Source organism: Drosophila takahashii, chromosome X, assembly GCF_030179915.1.
Source record: "Drosophila takahashii strain IR98-3 E-12201 chromosome X, DtakHiC1v2, whole genome shotgun sequence".
Taxonomy (NCBI): Eukaryota; Metazoa; Arthropoda; class Insecta; order Diptera; family Drosophilidae; genus Drosophila; species Drosophila takahashii.
In genome coordinates, this window is record NC_091683.1 from 16,691,621 (window position 1) to 16,718,313 (window position 26,693).

The window sequence follows — 26,693 nt, forward strand, 5'->3', positions numbered from 1 at the left end:
CACATCTAGTAGCTTAAAAAGGTGTCTAGAACTATGCTATAAGGAAAAGAGCGTCGTTTATCCCTCAGACTTTTGGATTTTTTATTTATTTGGCTTATCGGTAACCGGCAGCTAACTTAACAAGATGCAATCAATAGAGGGCTCAAAGGAAATACATTATGAGGCTGATATTACAAAATCTGCGCTGTTTTAAGGTATTTAAGTCTCTTTAATAAATATTATAGCATACTTTTAGACACCTTTAAAATAAATACCTTTAAAATACCGCTGTACGCTATCAGAGAAGCGAAGTAAAATATTAATTATTTTTTTCTACAATTTATTGCAAATAGAAAATTTGTATACAATATATTTAAAGGCTGTAAAGGATAAAAAGTTTTCAATATCAGGGAATAGTTTTTACACTGATAAAATTCTGGGATTCCCCTGCGTTCGCACTGTGTATCTGCGGTTGCTCGTAGCTCGTGATGCTGCATTGAAAACATATTGCCTTCGTGCCACACATCCATCCAAGGCTTGTGGCACACGCTCAAGACTTCATAAGTTGGCTTCGTTCGCTCATCGCTTGTTTCACCACCTCATCCCCTCCGCTTTTCCCCCCTTTGGAATCCGCCCCCTTTTGGCACCTTCAGCGCCCCCTACTCTTCCTTTCCTTGGCATTTTGGGCAAAGTGGCTCCGGCTCATGTGGTTAGCAATCAACGCCTACACGTCTTGCCTTGCACCAGCCACACCACAGAAACCCAAAAATCCGTATTCCAATTCCAAAACCCCATCAGCCATGCGTGAAGGTCAATTTATCGCCTAATGACGTTGAACAATGACAAGGGATTCCAGATTCTAGAAGCTGCGGAAACGTAGCGAACATTTAGTTTGATTTATCTGGCTGGAAAAACGAACATTAGGGCCAGACAATCAATAAATTTGACTGAGGATTTGAAACTGTAGGCATAAATATTCATTTATGTAAATTTAACTCATATTTCTATTAAAATATACAATCAAATTTTTTTTTTTGCTTATGCTTCACCCTTTATATTTCTAGTAAAAATATAGATATTTATGTTTTACCTTTTTTCTATGGAATCCAATCGATTTTGGTCATAAATTAGAAAGTTTATCCCGATAGCTTTAAAACTGAGAGACTAATTTGAGTAGAAACGGACGGACAAACGGACGGACAGACGGACAGGTGCACGGACAGACCCTCAGCAATGGTATAATTATATTTAAATCGAACTAAACAAACAACGTAGACTCCCTTTGAAGAGGCCAACTAATCGGATATGTTATTTTCACTAACTTGACCTAATTAATACTATTAATATCTGGGGAAATGTACATTTCACTGGCCTTTTGAAAGCATATATTTATTGTCTTGGGGATCAATTGCAATGCACTTGCAAAGGCAACTCGGGGCAGGAAGCTCGCATTTAAGCCAAAATCCCATTTCGTGCCCTAATCCCAAACATGCGGCGTAACCATAACAAACTTAGCAGCATCCTGGTTTCGGTTATAGAAATGCGGTTAAGCATTCAGCTTTTTCCAGCTCCGTCTTCTATTTTGGCCAAAGGAATTTGGCTTTTCAGTTCCATGAGTTTCAGTTTGAGTGTGTGTGTGTGTGTGCCACCCTTTTTTGCCATCCAGTATAGACCACCTGACGATGTTGGGTGATGAAGTCACCCAGGGCTGCGCAGGATATATAGAATCCTGGATTCAGGATTTAGGATCCGGGAGTTCCGAGCTGCCAAAAACAAATACAGCAAACTGACTGAACAAACAGAAAAATAAGTAAGCAAAAAAAAGAAGAGGAATACCAAAAAAAAAGGAGGAAAATTTTGGAGGAAAAGCGGAAGGAAAAATTGAAAAGAGAAGGAACTTATTGCTCGGCAAAGCGTGAAATGTTTACGAGCGAGTGACGATGGCGACTCAAGTGCTGGAGGAGGATTCGAGGATTCGAGGGGTGTGGACGTGGAACCGGGAACCTCGTAAAAAGATTTGTGTGTTTGTGTGTGTTGCCTAGTGCAAATCTTCCCCTTCGAATTTTCCCCAACTTCTATGCTCGTTCCCTTGCAGAATTGTAAAGAAAATGTTATTAAGGATTTTCTATTATATAACAAAAAGGCGCACTAAAACACACACACACACACAGAGAGAGAACGGAGGTGTGTCTGTGTGCGAGGCGCATTAAGCACTTGACATATACACGCTGTGGAATTGCATCCATCCGCCATCTTCTGCTGGCCGCATATTCATGATGAAGGGTACTACGAATACCCTATGCTTGAAGTCTTCACTTTTTACCTACAAATTAACTTAATACGGCTTAAAATCTTAAACTGACACGTAAATTGTTCATACGACACGTAGGCCAGATTACGTTTTCAACCAATTATTGACTTTGCCAACACTGCGTATACGTGACAATCTTAGGATATGGTTTAATTAATCATTTTCATATCTTAAAATATTATTCATGCAGAAAGTTATTTATTTATGGTAATTAAAATAATTTTTTTTATTTTAGTAAGGAAGCTGTTTATAATAATGAATAGATCCCGTGGAAAAGTCTCAAAAATGTGCTTTACGCACCGAGCAGCCTTAGGGGTCATCTCCTTTTTCCACCATTCTGGAAATACACGGAAATTTATGGTGTAATGCCATAAATACCATGTCATACCTTTCTGAACTCCTTATTAAATTTCAAATCGATTGGCATTTAAACCTGGACATTTTATTTTTTGACCATTTTTCGCAAAAAATCATGATGTTATAGGATAGGTATTTCGATAATCAATTAAATTTCGATTTATTTATTCGCTAATTCGACTTTCCAAAAATAATCACTTAAGATAAAGAGACACTCTAGAGTTTCGATATATTATATCGATAATATCGATATTTACCACCAAGTTAGAGTATTACTAAATCGTTTTTCACCTTGGGCACAGGCATTAGACTGCTTTTCATCTACTTAGTTTTCAATGCCCCTTTTCCTTTCCCCATGTCTTTTCCTCTTCTGCGAATGTGTGTGTGTGCGTCAGTCAGCATGTTGACAAGTCGATGACGGTTCCTATGAGTGTGTTTGCGTTTGCATTTGTGTTTGTCCGCTTTCCCTCTGTCTCTGTGTGGGTGACTCAAGGTTCAGCTGCGAACATTAGTCAAGTCAACCCAAAATGAGCGACCAAAAGTGGCGCAGTCAAGCAAAAAGGCTCTCGTTGCAATGACTGAATGAATGAATGAGCGGCTGACTGAGCGAGTGAATGCGAGTCCGAATGAATGACGAAATGCGCGACTGGCTGACTGACTGACTGACTGATGCTGGGATCCTTGAAGGAATTTGCCAAAGGACCGAACACAGCAGCAGCAGCAGCTGGAATGCATATTTCTTCGTCCTGAATTCAAGCTCCCACTTCCTTTCCCCACTTATTTTCATTTTACCTCGCGATTCTTATTTCGCTGGCATCCTCCTTTGTCACACTCTTGAAGAATGTGACTACACACAGCGGCACAGTGGAAATTTTTGCAACAACATTGCAGCAAAAATGTTTACAAAGTAAAATGTATATTTTTATTTTTATAATATTTTCAATAATATTTTTTAGCTGTTTTTATAATTTTGGTTTTCTTATTCGATTTTACTGTGTCTAATGATTAACTAAATTTTTAGAAATATTATTTGCAATCCTTAAAGTTCCTATTATTATTATTTCTTTAATTTCGAATAAATCTAGTCCTTACTATTTTATTTTTGACTTTAATCCAACATAAAGTTGAACTTCTTCAGATGAATGACTGCCGGAATGTCATGGCTCCGGCTATAAACATGTTTTCCTTTTCATTTTATTAGTATTATATTTTCAGCTACCGTTTTTACCCTACCCTATTTTATTTTTATTATATATACAGGAATGCTGTACTTTGACTTTAACAATGTCAGCCATTTTGTTCTTTTGTGACGCCCTCGTGCAAGGAGAGGCTAAGCGAAATGCAGTGAACATAAATACCATGACTGACACGGTTGGGTGGAAAATGGAAAGTGGGTGGTGACAATCCCGTCTTCTTGGGAGGGTTAGAAAAGTCACGGCGACGGTGACGGGTGCAAAATCTGCTGCAATCTTCTCGAGCAATTCGTCGTTCGTTTCGCGAGTCGATTCATCTTGCCAGGGCTAAGAAGTACATGCCTTCGTTACGCTTCCTTTAATTGAATATTTATCTTGGCTGTTGGAGAAGATCAAGTGCACAGCAAGAAAATAAAGCCAAATAAAGGTGTCTAAAAGGATGCAACAAAATATTTTGAGTCCATTTCACAACAATATGTGTAGTACACACAAAAAAAATAAACCGTGTTCAAATTGATATGCGCATGGTAAACTTCTGGTCTTTATACGCATATCTATATAATTTTGCCGAATTCTCTCACTCGGAGATTATCTGACTTCGAAAAAGAGAAAAACAAGAACAAGATACCATTCGTAATTCGAATTGGCCTGTTGTTTACATTTCAAGCATATCAACTTGATATGCCGCATAATGAAATTCATCACCGTTTCATATCAAGTTTTTGATTTGGGTGTACTACATGAGTTCTTCTACATTTTGATATGTGTAATAATAATAACTTTAAGGTATATATTTTCCCTGTGTAGTTTGAACTGTCACTTCCCCTTATTTAGACCTTTCTGCGCCCTTTTTCTCCATCTATTTTTCGGTGGATAGGCAACCTGATTCGACGTTGTCGCGTCCTTGTAATTGCAACTAGAGCGAGTGCGCCTTGTCAGCCTTGTTTTTCACCATCGGTTATGCATTGTGTGCTGCATGCTAAGGCGGCACTGCGGATCCCAAAAACCACCCAGAAGCCCCACGCCCCCACAGCCAGCCCCCCTTTTGAAAACCATATCCTTATCCTTGCTGCATATGCAATGCATCTAAATTGCTTTCGAGTTCTGTTTGTTGTTTTGCGGCCAGAATCGCATCTGCTTTGGCTTTGAGATTTACAGCTTTGTTGGTTCCCGTCCCTTTCCGATTCATCTCTTTGGGTCCGGGGCGCCCAGTCTTTCAGCATCTTCCATTCAATTTCTTTTCCCCATTATACGTAGGACTGTTCGAGACTGTTCTTGGCCTGTTCTCTGGTATTCTGTGTGCATCCTTGCTTTGACATTTTAAATGTTATTTAATGGTCCCCGGAACTTGTTTGCTGCAACCTCTGGAACCTTGCAATCCTCACCATAAATTCATTATTATTATTTTCCCTTCATTCAATTCGGTATAGAGTGTGGAGTGTGTAGAGATGGAGGTGAACCAAAGTCGAAGGCGGTTTACACTTGATTTATATTGGCACTTTGTGCGCAATTTATGGCCAAGCTAAAGATGTTGGCTCTCTGGGCGTCGGGCTTTTCATTTAATTGGTCAATTTCCCCACTGTTTCAAGCGATTCAAGGTGAAGATATGGCTCACATGTGGAAAACTCGGGCATTCTATCTGTCTATGACTGTATCAATTAAGTTGATACGGGTATCATTTTGGGGATTTTCCGAAATGAAATACTTGTAATGGCCGAGCTAATTAAGTGATCCGTATTTTCTTGGTTATATAACTAAAAATGTTGTATTTAAGAGGTGAGAGACACTTATGCACAAGCACACCTTAAAAGATGAAGTTTAAATGGAAGAGCAATAATTATTCAAAGGTTGAACACACCTTCTTGCTTTATCCCCCGTTTAACCCCTGTTTTTCACATTTTCCTCAACCATTTTGGCGTTAATGCGTTTTTTCCTATCGTCAGGTGAACACTCGCTTTTTAACCCCCATCATCATCCTCTCGGTTCCTAGTCGCTTCCCCTATTTATCACAACTTTAATCTGCGACACGACTGTTGTGGTAACAACCAACCCCCCTTAAACCATCTGCTAAGCTTCACCCGCGGCGATTTCTCGCTGTGTAACTAAATCACAAGCAAGCAAAAAAAAAAATGTAAATAAAAATAAAAAAAGTGGAAAATGCAAGGAAGAGTGCGGCGAGAAAAAATCCAACAAAAGTAAATAATTAAAAAAAAAAAGTTATACAAATTACCAAGGGTCCTTCGGTTATCCCTACAGAGCTCCCTTTTCAGCTCGCTTTGACTGTAATTAAATGATGTTTATTAAACGTCCACCATTGTTTTTGCCTCGAGCGAGATTCACAGGGTGTGTGGATGGAACGTTTTCCGGTTTTATTTCGTACTTACATATATTAACTTTCATTAAATGTTGTGTAGAACTAAAGTACCTATATTTATTACGGAACATATTTAAAAAGCATATATGAAAATGTCGAAAAATATGCAATAATTCGAAATAAATCGTTAGGATTTTAGATTTTGATTTTTAATATTTAACAAGGCTTTGACTTAGTTTGAATGCTAAGTAATTATTAAATAGGCATCTAAAGAGTCGTCACGTTTTTGTACTGAAAAAATATTGTGCACTAGAATTATTTTAACATTCGAAAACTAGCAAAGATTTGAATATATAATAGGTATCCAAAGAGTCGATTCCTTGACTCTTTAATCATTTTCAAGTAGCATAAGTTGTGGCCCTTGTTGCGCTTTTTGCATTGCCAGCAACCACTCGAAAGTTTAAATGATGGCAAGACAAACAGGCCTTATGTACGAATTAAATGACGTAAGAAGGCATATAGGAAATGTATATAAAATGTTTATGTTATAAAAGTATATATTTTTGGCAAAGCAATGGAAGCACACAAAAACCGCAAAAATGCCGCCTACAGTGGATGCTGTTCTCGTTTTTGTTGCTGTTGGCATTTAGGGCGGTTGTCACGCCCACACATGAATTGCCGTCAAAGGGTTAAGGCGGCAGGGGGGCTAAGGGGTTAAGGATAAGGCAGAGGTCGGATTTTGGAGGTGGCAGATGGGTTGGTTTAGTGGAAAAGCGGCAACACATCCGCTTGCCCTTGCGGCATATCCTGCAGTTTCCTTCCGTCCCTCCCTCTCCCCCTTCGCCCCTCTTTATCCAGTCCTTTTTGGCCCATTTTCACCCCCTCACCACCCCCTCGAATTTTCCAGAGTTTCCCCACCTGTCAGTTTATCTAACACGCACTCCAGGCTAAAGAGCAACGGAAGGCGGTAAAGTGCCAGGGAAAACAGCAAAAATAAAGGAACAAGAGAGACGAGACCAAAAAATACGTAAATTAACAAAACCTGCCGCCAATCATAGGTGTGTGTGTGTATGTTTTCGGGGGCAAAGGAAAACCCTGACGGGGGGTTTTCTTTTTCCTTTCTCTTTTTTTTGCCAACGGGTTGCTGCTGGATAAACTGAAAAAGCATCGAGATACACTTTCAATTTGACAGGATTCTAGGATTTCCTGGTCACGAAAGGTATGGGGTTGGTTAGTTTTTTCGGGCCATGATGATGCAGAAAATATAATAAATGATGGGATGAAACCTTGAAAACCTTGGGAAGATAATCAGCAGATAAAATCATATGAAGAGAAATGCTCTTCTCAACTTGAAGTTTTCAATTTGGAGCTCGAAGTACTCTGGAATTTAAGAAGAATAGAAATCTATAAATAATTTGAACATATTAAAATTATTAATTTAATTTTAGTATTTATATCTTTATAGAATGTTTTAATCCCTTAAATAATTAAAAATTATAGTAATTAATAACTATTATAATAATAACATTTACACAGAAAATAAAATCGATATGAAATAGGATTAATTTTTCCTTTTTATACCCTTGCAGAGGGTATTATGATTTCAGTCAGAAGTTTGCAACGCAGTGAAGGAGACGTTTCCGACCCCATAAAGTATATATATTCTTGATCAGCATCACTAGACGAGTCGATCTAGCCATGTCCGTCTGTCCGTCTGTCCGTCTGACCGTCTGTCCGTCTGTCCGTCTGTCCGTCTGTCCGTCTGTCTGTTTCTACGCAAACTAGTCTCTCAGTTTTTGAGCTATCGGGATAAAACTTTCCCAAAAGTCTTCTTTCTATTGCAGGTAGTATATATGTCGGAGCCGACCGGATCGGACAACTATATCTTATAGCTCCCATAGGAACAATCGGAAAAAAAAAACTTTAAAAAATTCTAACTTCGGTGTTTTTTGAAATATTACCTTCTACTTTTGGGGATGTTATTTTTTTAATATTTCTGAATTTCGAATAAATTATTTAAAAAATCGGACTACTATATCATATAGCTGCCATAGGAACGATCGGAAAATTAATGGAAAAGTAATAGGAAATAAATTCTAGCTTCTTTGGTTTTTGTTGTATTATCTTCTACTCTAGAATATGACTCTTTTTAAATATTTCCGAATTTCAATTTTAATTTTATCGAAATCGGACGACTATATCATATAGCTGCCATAGGAACGATCGGAAAATTAATGGAAAAGTAATAGGAAATAAATTCTAGCTTCTTTGGTTTTTATTGTATTATCTTCTACTCTAGGATATGACTCTTTTTAAATATTTCCGAATTTCAATTTTAATTTTATCAAAATCGGAACGATCGGAAAATTAATGGAAAAGTAATAGGAAATAAATTCTAGCTTCTTTGGTTTTTATTGTATTATCTTCTACTCTTGGATATGACTCTTTTTAAATAATTCCGAATTTCAATTTTAATTTGATCAAAATCGGACGACTATATCATATAGCTGTCATAGGAACCATCGGAAAATTAATGATAAATATTAGAAAATTGAACATTTTTGCGATTTGTTAATTAATAGGAATGATCTGCAAGGGTATATAAGCTTCGGCTGGCCGAAGCTAGCTTCCTTTCTTGTTTTGTTTCTGTTTCTTATATAACATCCATAAATCTCCTTGAAAAACTAACAAACTAATGTCGACATTTTCAAGGGTATCCTATAAATTCGGCTGGATTTTGGGAGATAGGATTTGCCCCTGTGTGCTTGTGTATTTTTCGTTGGCTCCTTTGGCCGGAAAACAAGCAACAGGAACAACAGAAAGGACTAACTCCTGTGGCGTGACTGTGTGCGTGACCGTGGGTGTGTGCGTGTGAGTGTGCGTGCCTGTGTTAGTGTGCCCGAGTGTGGGTGAAATTAGTTTAGGGCAACGAGGCGCATTTTTGAGATTCATAAACTTGCGTGCGTGTGCGAGTGTGTGTTAATTTCAAGTTGACTCCTCGTTTCACTCGTTTAATTGGCCAGACTGACACTAAACACACACATTCACATCCTTGTACAAACTAAGCAGGGAAAATTACAAAGGGAAAACACCAAATGAAGTTCATGCTTATGAATTAATGACGCAACTGGAGAACGACAAAAAAATAAGAGAAACGAAGGTAAACGAAGGTTTTTTCGGGTTTGGGTTCATTGAACCACCATTCTTGGGCTTGACAAATTTCAATTAATTAACTCATTTCATATTCATCTTCATTAGCCCGAAATGCAATGAAACCGTTCAATTAAGACAAGTCAATAATTCATGGCTCTAGGAAGGACTTGCTTTACTTCCATCGACATTTGTAGCCATTGGCCAATTGTAGTGCAGCAATTTGAAGCAAAATATTTCGTTGATTAAAATTAAACCTTACGAAATAAGTCGAGCGTAAATGTTAATTAAATTAAGGAATTATCCTTTTGTCGGCGAAGTTACACTTAAATTGAATTCAGTCTAACACTTCTAGTAACTTTAAGGGGAATTACCACATTTATTACCTCTTTTCTGAGTATTTCGTTCATTAACCAATTTAAATGCATAATTTTCACGTTTTTTTATCTAGATTTTTAAATTACAAATCTTAAATTGCGGCCTTTTGAGATGCTGCGAAATGATTATTTCATGCCATATAATATTTACGGCCAACACTTTATTAATGCAGGGCAAATACTGGCGAAAAACACAAACTCGCACATATTTGCGGAGCATAAATTGAGGCGAAAAGCGAAAAATATTTCGCAACGCTGCTGCCGTGATGGTTGAAAGTCAAAAAGGCGATAATTTCATTTACAACTGTCGCCCACACAGAGAGTCATATACCGTACATACCTTATATGGCACATCTCCACGTAATATGTACACACTTGTTTACCTGTTACCGCCCAACTGCCCACCCCTTTATTTATTTACTTTTTTTTCTTGTTAGCTTTGGTCGACGTCAATTTATTGATACCCGCAAAAAAGAAAAGAAAAGGGAGCAGGAGAGAAAGAAACAAAAATTGGGAGCAAAGAAAAACCGAAACGTAGCCATAAAAATGAAACTGAAAATGAAGGGAAATTTCCAAGGTGGCGAAAAAAGCGGTTGGGTTGGTAACTGAAGTTAAGGCATTTGTCAACACAACGCTTGTAATTTTTGTGCGTTTTTTCGCTTTTTTTTCACTTGCTTTCTTTTTGATGGCTAGCAAAGGGCATGACGTATACGCCATGGTGTTCATTGGGAATTTCTTTGATGTGCTACTAAAACGATTTACCTATAAATGGGGAGTGTTTAAGTTTTATTCTTAAAAAATTAATATTATATTTGTTTTAGTTTTTTAAAAAAGTTTTGGTAACGCGTGCCAAAGGAATCAGTTTTTAAATTTCGAAATATAAAGTTGCATACTTTTAGACACCTTTAAAGGTGATTTTAAAGACATTTCAAATATACCTACGACTCTAGTAATCCTTTATAATACTTTTTTGTTTGCTTTTTGGGTTTTTATAGTTCTTGAATTTATTTACTATTTGCTTGACTGCGGGTGTCGACGAACGGCGACGTAGGTTAAGTCAGTCGGATGCCAGGACACGCTTATCCTTTGCCTCCTTCGCCGTCGTCCTCACGTTTTTTTCCCCCAGTTTTCCTTAGGTTTTTCCTCACCTTCTCCGCATTTTCCCTATCCTTTTTTTATGTTTTGTCTTGGGGTCTCAGCTTGTGCTCTCGTTACGGACGAACTGTACGCGTAAAGCGTAAACTACAAATTGTTTTGTAGTTGCTTCAAATGCTTCTTGTTCCTTTTGCTTTTCTTTTTTTTTTTTTGTTGCGGCAACAGCAATTGGCTTCATTTTTATTGGCATTTATAGGGGGTAGTTGCAGGTGGGCAGGTGGGTAAGCCCCACCCACAATTGGGGCAACTTCGTTACGCTCCTTTTATTTTTATTTTATTTCATACACGGTTTCCTTTTTCTTTTCTTTTTCCATTTCTTTTTTTTTTTCCTTTTCCATTTATTTGACCTCGCCATGTGTGTGGGTGGCTGGGTGTTTGCTCACGTAATTCCCTAATTAAATACTTAAATTGTAATTGCTTTCGAACGGAAAGCGACGAAAGCTGCAGGAGTCCTGTCATTAAAACGAATATATATACTGGTCCATAGCTATATCTATATCTATATATATATCTGCTCGTGTGCAGAAGTCCATTGAAAAGAAATCAAGGTGTGTTGGTTCTCTCTGGGAAAGAGTGTAAAGTGTAAGGTAACTAAAAGATGTGTCTACATCAGGCTTTCGTTTTCAATTCAATCTGCTTGAATAATTCATCATGAAGACATGACATCGCTTCACACAGTCTGACAAATCCAATCGAATCAACTTTAATTGAATGAAAACAAATCATGCCAATCATATTGACTCTAATCCAATTAAATTAAACGAAAATATTTCAAATACATCTAAGATGATTGGGATCGATTTAAATGTGTCCAAATCAAATAAAATTAGACAACATTTTGAGGAAATAAAATTAAGAGCTGACAATAAAATAAAAATTAGATGGAAATATTTAGAAAAATATATTAATTTTAAGAAATAATAAATTTAAACTTTGTAATGCTTTTGTAAGTCTTCAGATCAATGTGTTTTATGTCTATTTGTTTATTTTGGTAATTTAGAAAAACAAATACTAAATATAAAAAATAATAATTTATTTGAAATTAAACATCACAAATGTATACTTGTAAGAAAGAAAATATTAAGTAAGTTAATTGGAACCAATATTGGTTGGATAAACTGAAAGCTTTGCGATAATGTATCGTTAAGCTTATCTATAGTTGCCATCAAAATTTGATGTAATAGCAGGGCCAGAAGCTCGAGTGAGTGACTGACTACCTTACGGGCTGCCCGTTAAGCCATATAAGTCATCGCTTTAATTTTAATTGCCCCCGACTAAGCTCACTTCGCTTACGCCTCTGTTGACCCAGGACCTCCGGCCACTGGCGATTTTCCTGTCTGCTCCTTGAACTTCCTCGTGTTCCTCGTGCATCCTGGCCACGTTTTTATGTGCTTTTAAGTGTGCAATTAAAGGTCAATTGCCGCTCAGGCTGGACAGCCAAATGGCTCACGCTGAAGTAGCCCATAAATGAGACGATGTGTGTGTCCCCCTCTAAAAAATATATATATTTTTTTTAAACGTAACCTTTATTGCCTTCTATATCCAATTAATATACTTGCAAAATGAATGTATAGTTTTATTTCTTTTACGCCTGTGTCCACTATCTATGTTTTTGACCATTGATGGTCGTCACTATCAATATTATCGAGACTATAAAAAAAAAATACAAATCAAAATACAAAATATTAAGTTTCCTTAATATTTATATAAAAAATAATTTAAAATTTATGTTTGTATTATAAAACTTATGGGAAAAAAAACGATCTACATTTTTCTGTGATTAAAGTGACACAAAATTCAACGTTGAGTCCTAACACTTGAAATACTGTCGTGTTCTAAAATATATACCTTAAAATACTCCTTTTTTCTTAAAATATTAAAAAATTACAAGTAAAATTAAATTATTGTTCTGAGCGATAGTATAATAATAAATAGTGCCCTCAAACCATCGATGTGTACTAAATTACCTCCATCGATAGTGCTATTCCAAGAATGCGATTCCAAAGAATGCAACACAATATTTGTAGACCACAAGATGACGTTCTTTTCTAACATAGAGATACATTTTGAGTACTAAGAATTTAAAAATTCTAAAATAAAGCACATTCCAAATCATAGTAGGCAGTTGAGAATGTATTAAATCTACAAATCGAAGCTCCGGTAATTGCTTCAAAATTCCCAGTACCCCCATATATCTATATGGCCGATTCGGAGGCCCCCAATTTGGTCGAGTACAAGGTCGGCCGCATGACCCTCCTGGGCAAAATAGTCGAGCCCGATGAGCGCAAGGGCCTGCTCTTTGTGCGCCGATCCGCCGGTGATAACCAGGTGCACATCCACTGGATGGACCGGCGATCCGGGGCCGTTGAGTTGGACATTCTTGCCACGCCGGGCGACCTTGAGTTCCGCCGCATCGATCAATGCAAAACGGGTCGGGTATATGTCCTCAAGTACACACGATCCACGCAGCGTTACTTCTTCTGGATGCAAGAGCCGCAGGCGGAAAGGGATGCGGACTTTTGCCAGCGGATCAACGAACTTATAGCCAGCGGCCCAAGGAAATACGATGAGAGTGCGGCGGCCGAAGGAGATGTCGATACGGATGTGGAAGGGGATCGAACCCAGCACCGTGGTTTCGGTGGCAGTGAGAATCATCCGGCTATCGAGGAAGTGCGTCAAGTCCTAGAAGAAGAAGTTGCTCCTGCTCCCCTGGCATTTCAAGATCCCGATGCGGAGATATTCGATTAGGCAGCAGTTTTACCAATTATGAAACGCAGATAATTTTGAACCATTTGCGTGCCCCACAATTCTACGAAAGCCTGTCCTACTTTTCCCTAGGCCTCCAATCGGGGGTCTTGGGTTCGATCCTGCAACCACAGGACCACCATCGTGAAGCCCTCTTGAATGCTGCCCAAGCAGGGGATATCGAGCGCTTTCTACGTGTCCTGCATCGAAACGAAGGTCCAACCGATTGAGCCGGAGTGTCTCATAAATAAGTCAAAATACAGAGAAATAAATATGAGTATACTATATAGTACCATAAAAAAAAACATAACATAAAAAAAAACAACAAAAAATTAGAAAAAAGCGTACAAAATGCAATAACTGCTTCTTCAGTCCTCCTTGGCCCGTCGCCTCGCTTCGAGTTACGAAGATAAATGAGATGCCATAAGTTAGACGACAACTTGCACAACTCCAGACAAAGACCAAGCGGATAAAAGTGTGCTTGGAAAAGGCAAAAAAAAGGCACACTAAAAATTGATATAAAATACACAAAATAAAAGAAAAAAAAAGAACAGATGCAAAAAGAAGCGAAGCAGCAACGATGAAAACAAAAGGGGAAAATTTTTCAAATACAACAAAAAAAATCCAAAGATAGTTGTAAACTATGGGGAGTACTTAGGATCGGGTTAGTGCGGCTGTGTGGGGATCCAACGTTTCAGTTCTTCACCGAGTTTAAGACTTCTGCGCCCTGCGACAGCACTTTTCTTTTGCCTCATTTGTATGGCGCCTGTCCTCCTCATTCAGCCCATTTTTACCGAAAACTTTTTCCACGTTGTTTTAATGAAACTAAGTGAGCGGCAAAATGGTGGACAGTGCGGGGCAGTGTGGAGATAGAGAATAGTGCCATGGTTTTGGGCCAGATAAAGAATTTGAAAATGCTGGGCTGGATACATTTTTCCCCTTTTTTTCTTTTATTTTCTTTTCTCTTTTCTTTTTTTGGCAAGTATAGAAAACTTGAGAAACGCAAAATGTTCACAAAGTTGTTGCATTGTCTTAAAGTTTGGACGAGGGCAAAAGAAAGTACTGGCAGAGAAAAGCAAATTTGACGATTAGTTTCTCTGCCCCTTTCTTGACCTATTGCATGGCATTTGTCATTATTGAGTGTGACCAGAACTTGTTTGTATGGCTGGTTTTATATTTCAGTATGGCTGCACTTTGTTTCTTATTGGATTTTATAATATATCGTACATTTGGCATTACTGAGTGTGACCAGGGTTTTTCTATGAGTGCTTTTACATTTAAGTATGGCTGCACTTTATTTCTAATTGGACTGCAATGCTGCTCAATTGAATTTAAGCAACACAACCGCAATTTGCATTACATTTTAAACGTGCCACTTGTACAATTCGCTTAAATTCTATTACACTTTCCGTGAAGTCCCCGCATTTCAAACAACTAAAACTAATAATGCTCCCCACTTGTTCGCTGCCTTGCGGGACCCACATTAAACTTAATGGTAAATGGCATTGCAGAGAATTGCCATAAAAATTACTTAAAACCCAACCAACAAGCAGCTTAAATATGCCGCTTATTGATGTTCTCCACAACGAAGCAAATGCAATAATAGTTAAGAGAAAAGGGGCCAAAAAAGGCGGAAAATGGGGCTGTGAGTGTGAAACTAGCCGCTTTTCCAGCTCTCGGCTCCCAAACTCTATTGCCATTCCCATTTCCATTTCCATGTCCATGTCCTTTTCCACTTTTCCATCTCTCCAGCTCTTTCGACTGCTATGCGTGTTGCATACTAATTTCAAAAATTTGCCATTACATTTGTACTTCGCACTGCTCCATGGCACTACTGCTACTACTACATACTACATACTACAACTGGGGAAGACCTCTACTCCCTCCACCTATTTTCAACACATTTTCCTGCCCTTCAGCTTGTCGGTTTGCTGCCATCTTGAATTACGTAAACACAAACACACAGCTTTTGGTGCTTGATAATCAAGCACACAACTGAAGCTGCAGCTGGAACCGAAACTGAAACTAAAACTGGCAAGGAGCAAGGAGTAAGAGCATGGAGCAAGGGAATCCTCGGGTAATTCACACACGAAATTACCGGAATTTTTGCTGTAGTCAAAGGTGAAGCCAAAGCATCTTAGCCACACATGCAACGTATAATACTACGGCACAAACAACCAACATTTGTTGCTCAAAGTGAATTTTCATTCTGGGGCTAAATGTAAATAAAAGTTGGCTCCTTTTTCACTTTTTTTTTCTTTCGTATTTTCCCAGAGGGTAAATACATGGGAAATGCCCAAAGAATTTGCCACCTCATGTGAGCTCTCAGGCAATTGGTCAATTATTTGTGATGCTATGTACTGAAATGTGCTGCAGTAGAATAACCTGAAATTTGTTTTATTTAATTAATTTATTCAATATGTGTGCTATAAAATAATTTTCAAATTTTCTCTTACATGCTTGAATTATTGAAATACAAATTAATATTATTAAATCGGTAGCGAAATAGTTGAATATTAATTTAAGCTTATTGAATACTATATCTACACCCAAAAAATCACGCCAAGATCGAATTGATATGCGCATGGTTAATTTCTGGTATTTATCGATCATTGTTTCATGTCAAGTTTTTTTTCTTGGTGTATCAACAGTTTTCATTCTCACTTGTCAATTGTTGATTTTCATGGGAAAAGTACAATTGATAAATAGTTCGCATCCCTAAGTAAACAGAACCAAATACCTTTTAGAAACAATTTTATTTTGCCTTTGGCATAATTGAAATTTATTCCACTTTGAATTCAGGCAATGGCAAAAGCGAAAACAATTGATTAAGTTGATTGCAAAACATGCGGAATTTGTGTGCCGCTTCAATGGGACTTCTAATGAGGATTTCTTTGAAGAGCCTCGAGTCAAAGTCGAAAACTTTAAGCACGTGTCATAATTGTCAATGCCACAACGCTTTGGGTAACTCATATAACTCATATATATATATCAGATATATGATGGCGTATGCTGCGGCAAACGGAAGTCACACAGACAAAGCAGCAGAAAATGGTAGACAAATGGGGAAGGCATTTGACATTGACCAAACATTGTCGCATTAAGGAAACGCACTGGCCTCAAGCATATCCTTACCAGAAAACATTCATCGAGAGGTGGTCAAACATTTCCTCTCACCGATTCACAGTTGATGTGTCTCCTTTTATCTTCCTGATAGAGATGGCAAAACGTTGAAAAATTATCGATTAACATTTACAACGTTTTTAATATTTTTAGAAACAATATTAATTTTGTTAATTTTATGAATTAACTTTAATGATTGATCTTATGCCACCATTATGTATCGCTGCTCTGTCATCGCTACCACAAAAGTGTGCATAGAAAAAATGACGCCAGACCAGAAAAAAGTTGCCAAAAAGGCCAGCGACAGTATGGCTGTAAAAACCTCTCCCCAGCTTTTCCTGTCAGTCCCCCCTCCTTTTAAGTCACTGGCCTAGTTCGCATTGAAGCCGCAGTCCATGAGACAATAACTCATGAAGTGCGGCGAGGGGCCAAACGGAACCCGAATAAAAATCAAATAATAGCGTAAAAGCTCCCCTCTCTCAAAAAAAAAAAAAAGAAATAAAAACCCAAGGATATGAGAATGGGGCAGAAATCGGGAGAAAAAGGCCGGGTCGGGGAACAAAACCCTGTCCAAGGGACAACAATAAAATGTCGCCGTCGAGCTTTGCCCGCGTCGCCAAACCAGAAAGTTAACCCAGTTGCAGGGAGCAATGAATAAATTTTCCAACTGAAGCTGGAAAAACTTTCTGACGCGCACCCAAAAAGCCAAATTAAATATAAAAAAAGTGAATCACCTAACAGAAAGTAAGGTCACAAACTGATAAAAATAATTTCAATCGAGTATTATCAAATTATTTTTATTAATGACAAAATAATTTTAATTTCAACTAAAAAAAAACTCTCTCTTTATTTTCATCAAATTTAAATTCAAATTTATTCCGATTTAAGCCAGCAATTACCGAATCCCTTGAATAACTTTGACCCTGCTGTCATTCCCGGGTTAAGTGCACCGCCCGATATGCCAGATGAAGAGGACAAAAGTGCATTTAACAAATTAAAATCGCAGAAACCACCGTCCAAACGAAATGGCAATAAAGCTCTCTGGCTGTTCGCAGAAGCAAAAAAAAAAAAGCAAAAGGGAGAAATGGCTTTTTTGGGCAATGTCCAATAATGATGTTGTTGCCGGGTCGGGTCCTCTGGTCCTTTGGTCCTCGGTCCTGTCCTCCTCGATTTTCCGACTGCGAAAATGCAATCCGAGCCGGAACTGACACGCACAAAAGGATATGCAACATTCACTAATAAATTTCATATTTATGTAGAACACAGAATGCAGTCGACGAGGGCTAAAGGGAAATATCCGGCGAAATATAAACGTGAAATTGCCGGCCAACCAGAGTTTGTTGTGTGTGCGGTTCGGAATGCAAACATTTGGGAGGGGGAAATGCGAAATGGGAAAAGCGAGGGTAATTTTTGAGCACATCTGACAATCTGGGCAGGACAATAAAAAGGAATCGGAATTAAGTCGAATATGTGGAAATCTCCATGAGGTCTAAATGAATTTTTTACTCTTGTAATTAAATTTTTCTTATGTTATTTATCAACAAATAAAAATATTGGTGAGTAATAAGGAAACGTAAATATTTTTAATTGATGTAAATTATTTGTAATATTATTTTTTTTTGCTAATAAATCTACCAGAGATAATCCAGCTAGTCAATTCGAATATAAAACACAAATAGCTAAGGGGAGAAAATTAAAAAAGATAATATCTAAACATAATTTTGCGGTTTTTTTGCAGCCAAAAAAAAAAAAATGCCAGCCCGAACACACAAAACCAATAACCATAAACCAAAACCAAATCATATCAATAATCAATTGCAAATCAATTTATTTCATTTGTGCTCCAATCATAATTTTCACAACACAAGCGACAATCAATTGTAGGTGGTGATGTTATTTTTTACAGCTACCTTAATTTGCATAATTCGAAATTATTAACAACTGCTTTGAATCCGGCTTAAACTCTATAAATATTTATTTAATCATTTATTCATGCATTACATTTACACAGTTTTAATGTTTACTTATTGCACAACGAATTAAAAACGCAAAGCCATCAAAAAAAAGGAAAATAGCCACGCTTCGGTATTATAAATATTTGATGAAAGTAAATGCTAAAATGTTTCAATATTGGTTTTGATGGGGCCTTTCAGTATAAACATCTAACGCAAAAATCGTTTTAAATCGCTTCCGTTTAATGATTTCCCGGTATGCGTAATCTTTTGCAGTCATCATTCATTAGCAATATGCCAGCTGTCATTTTGGATTAATGGAAGTAAATAAAATGATCGATTTGATAAAGAGATACAATTATGTGAGGGTGATACTTAGAAGTTTGTTTAATTTTAATAATTGCTGTAATATATTGAACGGGATAAATACAAAATTTGATAAATTTGCAATTTGGATTATTTAATTTTTAAAAACAACATAATTGTCAATACATCTGACAATTGAGATAAAATTATTTAATGGTGATGCTTAAATGACATAATTTTGTAGGTTTGATTTCTTATATTGAACACGGTAAATGTAAATGTAAATTATGGTTACAATTTAAATTATTAATTTTTAAAAACAAAAAATAAAAATCCTTAAGGTCTACTGAGATTTATTGAAACATTTGTAAATAACTTTTGTTGATTAAAGAATTACACAGTTTACCGTACTCTTTCATCTTGAATCAACGAAGCCCATCTCAATTTCCGCAATTTCGTTGGCAAATAGATTTATATATATATATTTTTCAATTATTAATTGATGTTGTAAGAAGCAAACTAAATGGATATCCATCCCCATTCGTATGTGTTTGTTTGTTTGTTTTAATGTTTTGCCTTTGGCTTGTGCAGTTGGCCATGTTTGCCTTTTGCTCCCAATTGCCTTTGGTGGTATCTCTGTCAGTGTGTGTGTGTGTATGTGTGTGAGAGAGTGTGTGTGTACGAGTGAATGTTTGCCAAGCCAAATTCAAACTTGAGCACTTGACATTTCACGCTTGCATAGATGGCACTTGGTAGGCAACGCAACGTAATGTCAGTCGATGCTGCTGGATTCAGGATTCTGGATTCCCAAATGCATTGGGTTTCTCCTACTCCTCCCCTAGATCCCTCTTCTTCTTCTTCAAACCCTTACGTTTTGTATACCAACATCCCTTTTTCCATGACTTCAGCCTGCGATTTCCCACCATTTGCCCACATCCACTCCCATTTTTGGCCCCAGCTGACACTGATGATGTGCTATTTATTTTCGGTCTAGGCTGTCCTCGCTGTCCTCGGTGTCCTTTCGTCCTTTTCGTCCCGCTGCGTTGATTAAACATTTGTGTTATGAAATATATACAGAGCAACTCGCACACACACACACACACACACACTAATCCGCATTCACACACCCATTCAGAGCTCCATGCGGGTGACTACTTTATATGCATATTCCGCTTTTGATTGCTGTTTACTGGCTGCATCTGCATCCATCCTGTATCCTTTTGGCTTGCAGTTTTGATCCTTTAATAGAATATTTAATTTTAATTACAAACATTTGATTTCCCACTTCAGTCATCGTCGTCGTCGTCGTCGCTTCGCTGGCTGCTGCTGGCTTTAAAAATTCATGGCACAAAAACAGTTGCAAAAAAAATTTGTAGTGGCAATCAAATAAATATTTTTTTCGATACTAAATTAAATTTGTTTAGACCATGGACTAAAGTTAATTGCCTATCTGGTTTATGTAAATATTGCCTCTTTCTGTTTCACTTATTTGCAGCTATTTGGGGTCACCTGGAGCAAAAGCAATTTTTAAAGCAAAACTACACTAAACTAAAGTTGGGCTGGTAAAACGATGGATAGCACTATCGAGTTAATCGATTCTTTTTTAAAATTTAGATAAAATAATTTTTTGGTCCCTTTATCGATAGTATTGATTTTTTGTATATTTTCAGATTACAAAAGTATTTTTAAGTATTTATTTCACAAAAAAATAATTTTTAAAAATGTACATGCTGAAACTGTACTGATTTGGAATATATACTTCGATAAAATAATGTTTCCCAACAGATACTCATGTGATAGATAATAAATTAAAGAAAAAAGCAAATATTATTTATAATATTCTCTCAGTGCAATAGGCCATGTGTGGGTGTCTGTGTGGGCTAGCAAATTGAATGCGTGTGTGCCTGAAAGCATAAGCCGGCCAAGTTGAGCGAGACGGCGACCGAGACAAGAGCCAAGTTACTTGGGGCTTTTGTCAATGCCACGATGACGATGACGAGGAGACTGAGAATGAGAACGAGGATGACTTCTTATGGAGCACTTGCCACGCCCCCAGGGGCGATCCATTCGGGAGTTGGGGCAAAAGACCAAGCAATGACCTCTAGAGCTTGCAGTTGGGCCAAAAGGAAAAGCCGAGACCTATTCATGTGTGGATCTTAAAAAACGCTTTAAGCTTGGGTGCTTATGTTAAAGTTTGATGGGGGAAATTGAAGAAAAAAGATGAAAAGTGCAAGGAAAATAAAATTATTTTTAATTGGCAAGTAGGATAGGCATTAACATTGAATATTGAAGTATAAACTTTTCGAGCTTAGAGGATAAATTATAATTAACAAAAGAGTGTATAACATAAAATAATATAATCAGTGGATCAATATTTCCATTGTTACGATCAAAAAACTAATTATTTTTTTCATCAGTGGGGGATCTAGGATTTTGTTTTGGGGGATATCAGAACAATTTTTTTTGCTTACTTTTTTTTTTTCACCTGATTGGCGGATCCGCGTGGATTCGCGTGGGTTCGTGGGTCCGCGCATGAATATAATATTTATAATTTCATTTAGTCGACCTTAAACTCTAAACATCTTAAACGGCGAGTGTGAACTTTTTATTCGTGTTTTGTTTTTTAATTTTTCCATTGTGTAATTAATATTGCACAAAGTTTTAACTGAAGCACTTGGCTTTGATAAAAAGTTTTGACCCGATGAAACCTTTGCTGCAGTCTGAAAACTTTTTCAAGAGCTTAGCAACTTTAGCATTCCTCTGGCCACCTTTTGCATACACAACATGATATAAAATTCAATTTTCAAGTTCAACAACCTCGACACAAATCAAATCGCAATTTGACGTGATAACTAATTGAATTTCTCTCTTCTTCTCTATTCTTTTTTTTTTTCCAGGTGAGTGTTATGGTCCCCAGACAAATATGCAATTTGCACGTAAGACGACGCGAAATCTCCTCTTCCCCAAGAAGTTCTCCCTTCGAGTGGCTGATCCATCATGAGGGTTGGGTGCCCTGTCCATCCCAACCCAACACGCACTCCCCCAGATATATTCCCTTATCTACTAATTTTCCCATACCATTCGCAAAATAATCCCAGAGATTCGTGGCGCGTTCCATTTGTCAATGTGCAGCACGTACTCAATCTTCTGGCTTGTCAAACTTGGCAATGTTGCAACCAAAAATGTTTGATGTTCGTTCAAGGAATTGTTGGTGAGTGGGGTGCTTCATGGGCGGTGGAGGTGGGGATACGAAAACCCCTGCTCTTGAGGATGTATGTCTTATGAGACACTCAGGGTAACATTCTTAAATATGAATATTTTTATTGCCTCTTAACGGGCAATTTTATCCATGTAACTTCGACCATTTTGTTTTGTTTCTTTGGGAAAATTAAAATGCCTTTAAATTATAGAAAGTATATATTGTATACCATAAGTAAATTATTTATTTTAAACCTCTACCCCAAGATTTAGTAATTGTTTCTCTATGTATCCCTGGTTATATTCTGCTTTTAATAGCTTCACTTCAGGTTGCCTCTGGGGATTGCCTTAACTTTTCTTCCTCTTCTTCATTTTTTCCCTCCCACCACGTGCCACAAAATACGTGAGTGTGTGGGTTTATTAGTGGACCTCGTGTGTGTGTGTGTGTACGTGTTTAGCAAATACTTGTCTATAGTTTCAGGCGACGTAGGAAAAAATGGAGAAAAAAAGTAGAAAAAAGTAAAAAAAAAAAAAGTTGAGATGATTCTATTAGCTAAACAAACACAAGCAAAAAGGATCGATGGGCCGATGCAGGAGGACTGTCTAAAAATATCAACATACGTATTTCATTCTGTTGTGTACCACCCATATGTACATATCCGATATACAGCCATACTATACTATATATCCTTGCCAGTCCTTTGCTGCTGGGCACATAACGAAATTACAAGTTGCCAATAATAATGCGGGGGTGTGAGTCAGTTGGTGAGTGTTCCTAGGAGTGTAGAAGTGTAGCAGTGTAGGTGTGCCTGCAAGGACTACAAAGGACACGTCGCTCAGTCAATTTCAGTTCAGTCAGCTGTCCATCGGAAAGCGTTGCGATGGTCACTTGCTGGCGGGCGGGCACCCAACCCCAACCCTTCAACCCCCTTTTCGCCCTCGTTGCTTTTCACGGTTGAGTTGCTCTAATAATGCAAATACACAATAAATAAACGTGCAGTACCGTCAAGAACTGAAGCGAACTCAGTTCAGCTCAATTTCAAGCACTGAGAACAAAAAATATACGAAAAACTGCCACATGAGTAATACAAGGAAAACGAAAGAGAACGCTAAATTCGAGTATATCGACTATCAAATACCCGTTACTTAGCCGAATGAGCGTGAAAATGGCGCCATCTATCGGAAAAGTCATTATTTGCTCATAATTTTTCAATGAATAGCCCGATTTAAATTTTTTTTTACATTTCGATAGGCTTAATACTTTTTGTTAATTGCCATACAACATTATAAATTGTTTACGCTTCTTTAATAAAAAAAAATGTATTTAAACTTAATGGTCCATAATATTGTCTCAAACTATTTGAATATGTTTAATATATATTTAATAGTTGTATAAAAAGCGAAAACAATTATTTAAAAATGACAACAAAATTAAACAATAAATTCAAATATATATCAGTTGTCGTATATCCCAATGAAAAAACTGTCACTAAAAAATTGCATATGAAAATAATGGACCGCGTTTAATGAGCATTTTTTTCCTCGATATTTTTCTGGGTGCAGGTCAGTTGGCAGTTTCTTAACCTCCTAGCGAGCAAATAAAGACCTAACTGAACCATTCGGAATTCGGAATTCAATACTACACTGTTGTTTGTTGGCCGGTTAGCAATGCCAATTATTTTCAGCTCTTAGTCATAATTTACCAAGTGAACGCCTGCACATGACGATGAAATTGCATTCCCCGAAAGCTCCGCTTAGTTATGCACATGTGTGTGTATTTGGCTGACATGTGCAAGGATTTCCATTGCCTTGAACTAATAATTGGCGAAAAGTGTAACAAAGTTCAAACAGTTTGGCTGTGGAATACTTAATACATTTTCCCTCGAACCGAATGCATTGCAAATGAAGAAGCCAACTGAAAAGTGTTTCCAATTAGTGTGGTCATTTCTTAGGCCAATTTAAATAAAATCAATTGTATTTGACCACAATAAATAAAGTCAAATTAACGATGAGTAATTGTCGGCAAGGTTCTAATATTTTTAATTGGCCCAGTGTTGAATGGATTATTTAAATGTTTGTGTGTCGAATTTTAAATATTTAAATGTAATTTCTTATTAAATATCGTATCGTAATTCTTCCTGCCACTTTCCATTGACCCCAAAACGAAATTTTATTGCGCTCTCATTACAAATAAAGCAAAGATATTAAACTTCCCATTGAGTTCTGAGGATATTCGAGACCCGCTTATTGAGCGCTTTTGTTTGCCCTTGTTCCGGAACCAACAAACATAGCCCCCAAACCTCCTTTGTTTTCCTTTATTTTCCAAACCTACCCAGCGGGAAAAAAAAGAAAAAGATGCAAAAACAATGTGAAGATATTTTGCGGCGCAACCTTGAGGTGCACCACACCCACACCCACGCCAAACAGCCTTTCATCACCCACTCCAATATGATACCATCCCCCGTTTTTCTTGCATGGTGTATGTAAATTTTCCTTGGCCCGGGTGGTTATTGATTTTTCCTTCCTCCCCCGCCCCCAATCCTTCATCGTTGTTTCCATTTATATATATTTTTTTTTCTGTTGTTTTCATTCGCTTTTCCTTCGCCTGCTTCAAGTTGATTATTATTTATAATAAAATCAACGAACGAGCTAACATAAGAAAAACAAAAATCAAAGTTTTCTGGTAAAATAAACCTAAAGTTCCTCCGCAGAAACCGAGATGGGAAAGTCCGTCTGGCATCTTCTTCCTCATATATGGGCATTATTAATTCCGTTAAAGCCTCCAGCACCGACGAACAGAGAGAGACCGTGGAGCTCATTAAAGCGAAGGGGCCAGAGAAACGGAGACGGGTGATAAACGGGGGGAGGATGGGAAAGATATGGCAACAGGGCCGCCAACTTGCAATTTCAATAACTCATTGTAAGCATACAGTGGTCGGGGATTGTTAAACGTGGCTGAGAAAAGAAACACATTCTACGGTAGATCCTATAAATTTACAGCTAATCTAAGCTTACATTGTTTTGTTTGATCAAACTGAAATCAGATAAATAAAATAATAATATTAGGTCCTTACGATTTTTCTCATTAAAGTGTAAGACCTATATTAATTATACCAGTTACTCGTAGAGTAAAAGTATATATATTTCTGATCAGGATCACTAGCCGAGTTGATCCGGAAACGACTAAGTAAAAAAAAAATGTTAAAATCGGTCCATTCGTTAAAAAGTTATGAGCAAATAAGGAATTTCCGCTAGATGGCGCCACTTTCGTATTTCCATCTCTAAAATGTTAAATATGAATGCCAATAAACGCAGATAAACTTGTACAATTTTCAATTGTATTTGGAATTTGGTATTTGTATTTTGTTAAGTTTTGTTTATGCGAATAATTTAAGGGTTTGTGCTTTTCATAATTTTCCCTTCATACACAAGTCACAGTGTCTCGTCTGTTCGGTTAGATAAGTAAATGAGGAGCGTGCGAAAAGGGTGGGCGAGATGGGGCGAAGTAATAATAGTGGTGGTTGGAATCGGGCGTGTAAGTTGGTCTAGTGCTATCACAGTTTGCTCCAATTTCAAGGCATTACGCTTATGAGAATTTATGTTATGTGGGAGTGGGAGGTTGGGGTGGCAGTGGTAGCGTACACATACATATACACACATGCAGGACCTGCTGGCGCCCTGCTGAGCGGCTCGTGGCTGCTCGTCCTTCGGTCCTTCGTCCTTTTTGGCTGGCAAACGCTCTTGATTCTGATCCGATTCCCGGTTCCCAGTTCGTACTCCTGTGCCCTGCAATTAGTTGAGCATGATAAAAATGCTGTATGCCGACGCAGAGTGTCCTTTTCCCCATTAACCTTCCCCTCCCTTTTCTCCTTCCCCCTTCTCCCTTCTCCTTTCTCCTTTCTCCACCACAAACTCTTCTGGCAGAATGCGAATGCTCATTGCTCCTGCAGTTTTGCCAACTCATTTGCCGCGATTTACCTACACGCAGCACACACATAGTTACACGGAAAGAAATATTAAATAGATATTACAAGAATATTTAAAATTATCATATTGTGTATAAACAACTTACCTTCATTCGATTTTATTATGATTTTTCGTTTAATTTTGTATTTTTTATAAACCGGTTTCTTATAAAAAAAGTAAGAAAAGTTGGAAAAAATTATAAGGAGTAGCTCCAAAAATCTACGACTTTTCTCACTGTGCAGATACCCTAATAGCTGGCATATACTTGCAGCTTTGACTCTGAACTCTTCCCCTTGGGGAAAGGCCCACTAGAAGGACCTCGCATCTCGTTTCCTGTCATCATCGAGGCGGCTGCCTAATGAAGTCGCCATCGCTCTATACCCACCACAAAACTTTGTCTGCCATTCTCCTGTTTGCTGTTATTAGTTGCGGCAGAAGGCAGAAGGGCAGGCGGAAAATGGGAAAGTACTAGGTGTGGGGCGGAAAAAGTATCATGTTGCAATCAATTAATTATGTAATTTCTTCGGGCCCCAGCGAAACAACAGTCGCATAGTGGAACTACATAAA

At 37.6% G+C, this 26,693-nt stretch overlaps 2 protein-coding genes across 12 annotated transcripts in view; both read left to right on the plus strand.

The window, feature by feature from the left end:
• The window catches only part of rg (A kinase anchor protein rugose), a 187,893-nt gene that overhangs the window by 34,776 nt on the left and 126,424 nt on the right, over window positions 1-26,693 (plus strand). The gene's annotated exons all lie outside the window — the stretch shown is intronic.
• Window positions 12,952-14,132, plus strand: Rpn13R (Regulatory particle non-ATPase 13-related). Its single transcript, XM_044393607.2, is given in 2 exon segments — window positions 12,952-13,578; window positions 13,581-14,132. Coding segments are annotated over 2 exon segments (774 nt in total). The 5' UTR covers window positions 12,952-13,035; the 3' UTR covers window positions 13,812-14,132.